The sequence below is a fragment of the Phragmites australis genome, chromosome 3 (assembly GCF_958298935.1).
Source record: "Phragmites australis chromosome 3, lpPhrAust1.1, whole genome shotgun sequence".
Taxonomy (NCBI): Eukaryota; Viridiplantae; Streptophyta; class Magnoliopsida; order Poales; family Poaceae; genus Phragmites; species Phragmites australis.
In genome coordinates, this window is record NC_084923.1 from 48735349 (window position 1) to 48743108 (window position 7760).

At 45.7% G+C, this 7760-nt stretch overlaps 1 protein-coding gene across 1 annotated transcript; it reads right to left on the reverse strand.

Moving 5' to 3' along the window:
- Positions 1-4078: 4078 nt before the first annotated feature.
- LOC133913663 (protein phosphatase 2C 35) lies at positions 4079-7536 on the reverse strand. The gene is made up of 4 exons (XM_062356874.1): positions 6021-7536; positions 5803-5916; positions 4554-4818; positions 4079-4444 (listed from the first exon to the last, which is right to left on the reverse strand). The coding sequence occupies exons 1-4, from the start codon at positions 7425-7427 to the stop codon at positions 4329-4331; spliced, it is 1902 nt and encodes a 633-aa protein (XP_062212858.1). The 5' UTR covers positions 7428-7536; the 3' UTR covers positions 4079-4328.
- Between the last annotated feature and the right edge of the window lie 224 nt (positions 7537-7760).

Here is a 7760-nt window from a genome sequence, read left to right on the forward strand (position 1 = left end):
AAAACAAGACCATTCGGTATTTTCTGTCTATAGATATGTGACAATCTATATATATTATCATAATTTTAAGTGAAATTGTAATAGATTTTCTCGTAACACCTAATATTTGAATACTTCGGATACTTTGGATATCGGATCAGATACATATACGGACAGATAGTTTCGAACAATGTCCCACACAGATATCAGTCATCCCAAATTTTCTTCAAACCTCTTCGTATGGTCGGAAAATATCAGTCCTGTTTGCACCTCTATATGCAGACGTGGATATGTCATGAGAGCACCGCTGAACGAATACGTCGGGAGCGATACTGTAGTTTAATTTCAGATGAGATTCAAAAAAATAGTAGATTATCTGCTAATTTTCCTCATAATTTTTCATTTATTTGCATTAGTAAAACGGGTCCCAAATGGATACATTATTCAAATTTTGAGGGGTTTTATTAGATGTGAAGAAAGTAGATGAATAGGTGACGTGTGAATCAATTTGTGTTTTATGTAATAGAGATAAGTAATAAGTAAAAGAGAATAGAGTATATCTGAAGGCAGGTGCTACCCCCAACTATTTGTACTTAAAAGAAAGAGTAAAATTCACTCGCGCACTGCCACCCTGCTCCCTGCCGCCCTGCACGCCGAGGCCGAGCTTGGATGCGTCGCGCCCTGCTCCCTGCCGGACCTGGATGCTCCACCGCCAATTGAGCTGCAACAAACCAACGGTTGAAAGAAGAGGTAAGGGTAGGTTAGGTATTTTGAAGTAGGATAGCGCCTCAGGTCATTCCAAAGTCTACATTTTCTCCACTTGGCATGTCACATCAGCGCTTGGAGCGGTTAAAGGGATTTTGAACTTAGATGACATATTAGAATAAATTTAAGTATTTAACTGTGTATTTTGAGAGTTTGTGGCGTATATAAGAACTCGGCATAAATTTATAGATTGCTAGTGAATTTTACTCTAAAAGAAACATAGCTCCCTTGCAAAGTATAAAAGGGTTTGCTTGGAAATGAATTCATAACCACGCACGGAAAATTGCGTCCAACGTCAGGATGCATAGTGGGAGAAATAGAACGGAGAAATGACCCGGCACGATGGGCTTTCTTTTCGCACTAGCAACCACTCGCCCGAAAAAGTATGCATTTCTTACAGGAAAGCACCTGCTCCTGCTTTCCCTTGCTTAAGATTAGTGCTATCTATCGCAGGAAAAGATACATTTGAAGATAGGCAGATTGCTGTGTCTCACTCCCACAACTTGAGTGAAAAAAAATTGCTATACGCCATGGTCTATCCTCCTTTTGTTTATAAATATATTTCTTTACCAGGTAGAGCAATTCTTTTAAACAAAAAAAAATAGAAAATGAGTAGTATCGTGCAAGTGGGAGTAGACTAGAAATGCAAGGCAACTCCAATCAAGCTCATCAGATATTTGAATTTTAAGAAAGTGCTGGATCCCAGCGATAAAGTTTGTAGAACTGAGGATGACGACTAAATAGGTGAATAGTTATATTACTAAATTCTTTCAAATTGGATGTACTTTTCCTTTATTTCACTTAACATATCTAAAAAATTTAAGTGGAAGCAAATAGAGATAAAAAAAAACTAATAACATGTGACTCCATAGATAAGATATGAACATAAGGACCCATATAAGATCATTCCATGACCTTAGTTATAAAAAGCTAGTAACTTTAAAATAAACTCAAGAAGATGGTCACTGTGTGAAGAAACTCTTCAAGTTGATGACATAGAGGCAAAGGAATGCGAGACCCAAATTATACTATTATGCGTGTATTTTATACCCTAGCAACAAAGATATCAACTTCATAAAGGTGAAAAATTTGTAGCTTAAAAAGGAAAATAAAAATCACAACTGGAAAAAAAAACTTGCAAGGGAAGCAAGGAAAAAAAATGAGACTAGAAGAAGATAAACACAAGTTCATACAAGAAAATTGACTTCATTAAGTACAGAGATCATACCTATTTTAGAAAGATTATAAAATATTTTCTTCTCATAAAAACTCTAACATATCACAAAGGCTAAGTCTATCCTCTTATCTCCTCCAAAATCTATCACTATACTATCAAATGGTTGGCTCAAGTCTCCCTTATAGCTCTATCATTTTATTTACAGATCTAGTAAGGTGCCTTAGCCCTTATGTTTTCTTATTCCAAAAATGCACCTCACTTACAATGGTCTCATACCTACCATCAAGGTATTTTTGTCCATTTTCTCCTCCGTTGATCAAACAGCCATGACATCTTCACAACTTAGCTTCGCCTCGCTGCTTGCTTCACAATGATACCACGTACACTCCATCCCTTCACGCTTTTAAGGCAAACCGCGAAACCGTCTCACACGCTTTTCAAATGTGACTCACTGCAACTTTCTTTGACCCCAAGCAAGCATCCCGATGTCGAGACGTGTACTCCGGCTTGTGATCTTAACCGCCGGTAAATCTCCCCGCTCCGATCCATCGGGCGTCTTGTCACTTGCACCGGTATCCCTTTCACTTGACTTTATCATCACATCGCCTTTATTCTTCCTTTAATGCTTTACTTGACCTCCATATACACAACTAGGTTCACCCTTGACTCCGTCCGATCTCCTTATCATCCGGCAGCAAACTACCCGTTTGGCCCTTATCATCCCGCTATCGACCGCAAAGTTGCATCCATCACCTACACAATACTAAATAAGCAAATATGTTCCTCCAAGCCTCCAAAAACATTTCTAATTAGCCCAACATCAAAATCCATGTCGAATCACCAAATCCATGAAAAATTACGAACACCGGATGTTCTAGTGTGTACCCGTCTCTGAACACCGAATTATCCGGTGTGTACATTGATTTCTCTGCTGAAAACCTTCCGAAAAACCCTCCAATGTGTATCAAGCTCATCACCGAATTACCGGTGGGTACATCTGCATCAAACCCCATTTTGCAATCACTCTGATAAATTATCTGATATACCCTCTGGGGTTCAGTGCTCATCACCGGATTATCCGGTGAGTATATCTTCTCTCTGTCATCAAAAATAGTCTTCTCTAGAAAATTGTCTAGTGTGTACTGAGCTCTATCGCCGGACCATCCAGTGGGTCAAACTCTACCTGTCACCATAAACATACATCTCTGAAAATGTTCTAGTGTTCACATCCCTTAAACACCGAGTCATCCGGTGCACAATTCAAGTTTTGCCTTTATATAAAAAAACTCTTATGTGCATTGCCTCTGATCACCAGACTATCCGATGTGTACAATTTTTTACACATCAGACCATCCAATGAGTACAATTTTTTTCTACACTCAGAGATAAAAATACAAACTCTATTTTCTTTTCACCGAATCATGCAATCCAAAACTTATCAAAACAAGACTACAATCTTATCAATCACTTATCACAAATAAAAAAAAATACATTTTAATTTGGTTTATAAAAGATGAACACCATAAGGCCTGATTTTTTTTTTTTTGACTCTTCACCACTGAATACAGCTGTAGTATCTGAATATGAACGCGCGCACTCACCCTCCACACACACGCACCCATTCCACACACACCTAACGCACGCACATGCTAGCCCTACAACTACACACAGTTTGAAAATAGCGTCCACCCAAAGATCACCAGGATCCAACGAGAATCCCGTAGAAATCGAGAAATCCAAAATAAATCGGAACTCCCCGTGCGTCACCCGAACTTGAAGCCCGGGTGGGCTTGGCTCAACTCCGGAGCCTTACCACCGTGAAGGCACGTTCGCCCATAAGGCCTGATTGATTGTGAGTAGGGCATAAGATCAGAGGTCAACTTATGTTCATTCATGGCATAAATCCATGGATAACCCATGGTTTATCACAACAGATAAGGCTGGCAACGTGGCAGTGCAGCGGTTGCTGAAATTGTTCAAAATGGGGCAGCTACGGGGCTATCAGTTAAGAGGTCAACACCGCAAATGATTTATGACCAAAGAACCCTTTGCATTTTGGCATAAAATTCTATTTCATAATCATGGAAGTCCAACTTTGAATCAGTCTCCCATGCACACGTACTGCTACGTATGAACACAGAAGATGCAAAAAAAAGGTCAAAGAAAGCTGACCAATTGGTCGCGATTTTAGCTATTAATAATTGAACAAATCCTCTTTTACATGGAACTTATACGGCACGACATGTTCCAAGGGATCTCATCGTGATTCAGCTGGACGTGCCGATCCCAAACCCGACCCAGTGGTTCGTTGGTATTGTACAGTGGCAACTGGGGAAGAGTGGAGTAGCCGCAAGAACTGCTCAAGGTCTGCAATTCGTTTCTTTCTCTTATCTAGTAATGCTCCTATTTACACAGATGATCTCCAGATCCTGCCCTCCAAAGAGATCACAATGACGGATACATCGTCGTGATATCGCCGACGGTCGCCATGTGGGATCTCGATCAATTCGTGAAAGTCCATGCCTGCAAAAAGGAATGTGAAAAACAGGGTCAGTGACGGAGCTAATTCAGCTTGACCCTCCAGAAGTTCAGAAGTAACTGCGCAACGACTTCCAAACACACACGATATGACCTGCTTTATTTGCTGCTCGGAAAAGAACTTCTTCGACCAGGTGCTGGGCAGGGTCGCCTTCAGGGGTTGTAGCGATGAACATTTCTACCTGAGCAACCGCCTCCTCGTTGGTGAAATATTGGTAAAGCCCGTCTGAAGATAGTATCAAGAACCTATCCCTTGTGCTGAGTTTATGGTGAAAAAGCGAAGGATTGCACGTGATGTACGGGTAGGACCCAACATAATCTATTCTGAACACCTCCAGCAGTGCATCATTCCATTTGGGCTGTAAAACATGGCAAAGATTGTGAGTGCAAGAAGGAAAACATGCGTATGATATAAGCTGCAGAATAGATGATCGTATGATATTAAGGAACATGTTAAAAGTCAAAATTTAGTAGCCAGTTCTATCATCTACTACTATGAATTTGCTTGCAGAATGAACAATCACGGTTCATACAGCTCTATAAGACATGTTGACTCGACTACCTTTCGCGTTTGAAAATTTTACTTTGCTTAACTACATGGATTTCGTTGCAATTTTTCATCTTATATCTCACTTCAGTTCCAATAAAGAGACTTCCCTCTTACATAGCTCATGATTGATTTGCAAAAATGATTGTAGATAATAGTTTTACTACAACCGACAATACTTTCGCATGACAAGAGAAACGTGCCTTCCTTCAAAGGCACTCCACTCGCTAACTTGCTGGCCACATTTCAGTACTGCATAAGCACATTCTTTGTACTTGGACAGAAGCAAAAGAAACTTCATTTTCTCTGGGAGCAGCTTCTCCTTCACTTTTTCGAACTTTGTGGTACATGGTGACTGAGAAACTGAAGTAATTTATTCATTCGTTGAAAATTTTGTGGTACATGTTAGCATATGGGTTTAAAGTCAAGGTTAAGATAGTCTGTTTCAGAGCAAGATGGCCATAATTTTCACTCCAAGGAAGCTACAATTATGAGTGATTTAATCTTTTTTTAAAACTTTGGACCAATTATACCAGATATTGCTTTCTTTCTTTGACATTCCTTAATCACGATCTTAATTATTTGTTGACCAAGAATAGCAGCAAAAGTGACCTATTTTGCACCTGATATGATGAGATTAGACTTGATGCTTTCTCGACTATAGAAATCTCTCCCATCAATTTCAGATCTTCTTTCTCAGGGAAGAAAAACTCACATAACTACGCCACTTGCATGATCATAATCATGTAATCAAATTTGTTTCTTTGAAACATTGAGATTATCGAACATAGCTAACCTGTTTCAAGAAACCAGCCCCAAACGCTCTTGTCACCTTTAGCGAGCCCTTCACACGGTCCTTGGAGATCGCGGAAGGGTCATCAGGATGCTCGTTTCGTATTCTGCGAACTTCCTGCAACCAGGCAGCATCACATATGAGTTACTCTCAGATAATCAAAGAACAGTCACTCAACGACTCAATTAAACTTGAATCGATCTGTGAACCAATTCGATTACCTCTTGCACTGACGTGCTATGTTCCGCTGTAAGCTGCACAGCTGACAAGAGCGGTGAGCAATCCCCAACCAATCCGTCAAATGATCCCTCGCTGATCTGCTCGAGATCAACACTGTCCATTGTTCCCAGGACAGCGCGGCTGTCGCCTACATTCATGAGGTACACGTCCTCTCCTTTCATAAGCATGGCGAGAACGCAAGAGCCCATGAGCGCAAGCTCCGGGAACTCGCCGACCATCTTGTCGGCAACGTCAAGGTAAGACTCCTCAGTCTTGCGAAGCGCGCGTGCCAGCGCCTTGAGCACGGCGATGTGGTCGTTCTCGCTGTTGCTCCGAGGCGGCCGCTGAGTTGGCGGCTTCAGACTGGAGCAGTCACGTTCCCACTCGCACCTCCACCGCCGTTGGTCATCGTCAGCACCGCGCGGGGGTCTTGAGCGGCGGGCGCGGCGGCGGCGGGCGGACTGGTCCTGATGATCTGAGGCCGTGGTGCTGGTCGGTTGGTCGGGGCGTTGGTCGTGCTGCTCCTCTTGCTCGCGCTGATCCCAGAGCAGGCCGCGGAGCTCGCGGTGCACGGCGGCGTAGAGGTTGGAGACGAGGAAGTCTGTGGCGTCGGGGCCGTTGAAGCCGTCGTAGATACCGACGAACACCCAGCCCCTCTCCTCGGACACCACGATGTGGACGCGGTCCTCGCCGGCCTTCCCAAGCGCCCACTGCAGCCCGCCGGAATCGGCACCACAGGCGGCCACGGCAGCCGCGGCGTCCGGCGAGCCAAGATCCATAGAATCCTGAAACTTATCTGTGCGTGCGAGAAGCGCGCGGGTGAAATTTCGCAGCCGGCGGCCGCCGTGAGAGAGACTCCGGCGGAGCGCAGGCACGGCGCCTCCCATGCGGCCGGAGGTGGTGGCGCCGGGGAGAGGTCCAGACATGAGCGCGGCGTCCAGGGGCCCGGAAAGGAACCCCCTTTCTATGGGCCCCGAGAGGAATCCGCCTCCGGCGGGCGCGCAGATCGGGCCGGACGGGAACCTTGGGACCGGCTGCAGCGGCACGGCGGCGAACGACTCCGAGCTCTCGAACCCGGACGACGCTGCGGCGGCGGACGAGGCGGTGGAGTCGTCCGGCAGCAGCAGGAGCACGGAGGTGGAGAGCGGCGTGGACACGTTGGCGCTGAGCGCGGCCCCCGAGATGGCCCGGAATGTGGTGGCCTCCTCCGCCGCGGCCGCGGCCTTGGCGTCGGCCACCAGGTCGTCAGCTGAAAACGGGACAACCACCTTCTCTGGCCGGACGTAGCAGAAGGAGTGGCCCAACCCCTCGTCGTAGGCGGGGTCGGAGGGGAGCGCGGCCGGGGCCACGTGGCGGCGGCGTCCGGCGCCGCCGCCGGCGCAGCAGAAGCAGGCGAGGGAGTTACCCATGGCGGGAGGATGGAGAGAAGGGTAGGAGATAGGGGGAGGATTGGGTGGTTATAATGGGGAGAGCATTGAGAGCGGAGGTGAGGAGAGTTGACTTTGGGAGAGGTTTTGGGGGGAGTGGTGGGGTTGAAATTCCCTAATAATTTAATGTGGTTTCCACATCTAAGCGTTGACTCGTGTGGGCGTCCGAGCCCGCCAGGCAGCTGCTGGTTCTGCGTGGTGGGCCACCCCGCGCCTCGGTGCGGAAACATGATGCCACCTTCTGCATCCGCGTCTGTGTGGCCGGCCGTGCGTCGAGTTTGAGCCGCACCTTGTCTTTCCCGGTGGTCCTGTCCT

Bases quoted from the DNA above. Each gene is read 5' to 3' on its own strand.
- LOC133913663 (XM_062356874.1), bottom strand. From the start codon at position 7,427: ATGGGTAACTCCCTCGCCTGCTTCTGCTGCGCCGGCGGCGGCGCCGGA. The intron at 4,819-5,802 runs GTTAGCTATGTT...CATGTTTTACAG, and splicing joins GGGCTGGTTTCTTGAAACAG to CCCAAATGGAATGATGCACT. The intron at 4,445-4,553 runs GTCATATCGTGT...TCCTTTTTGCAG, and splicing joins CCGAGCAGCAAATAAAGCAG to GCATGGACTTTCACGAATTG.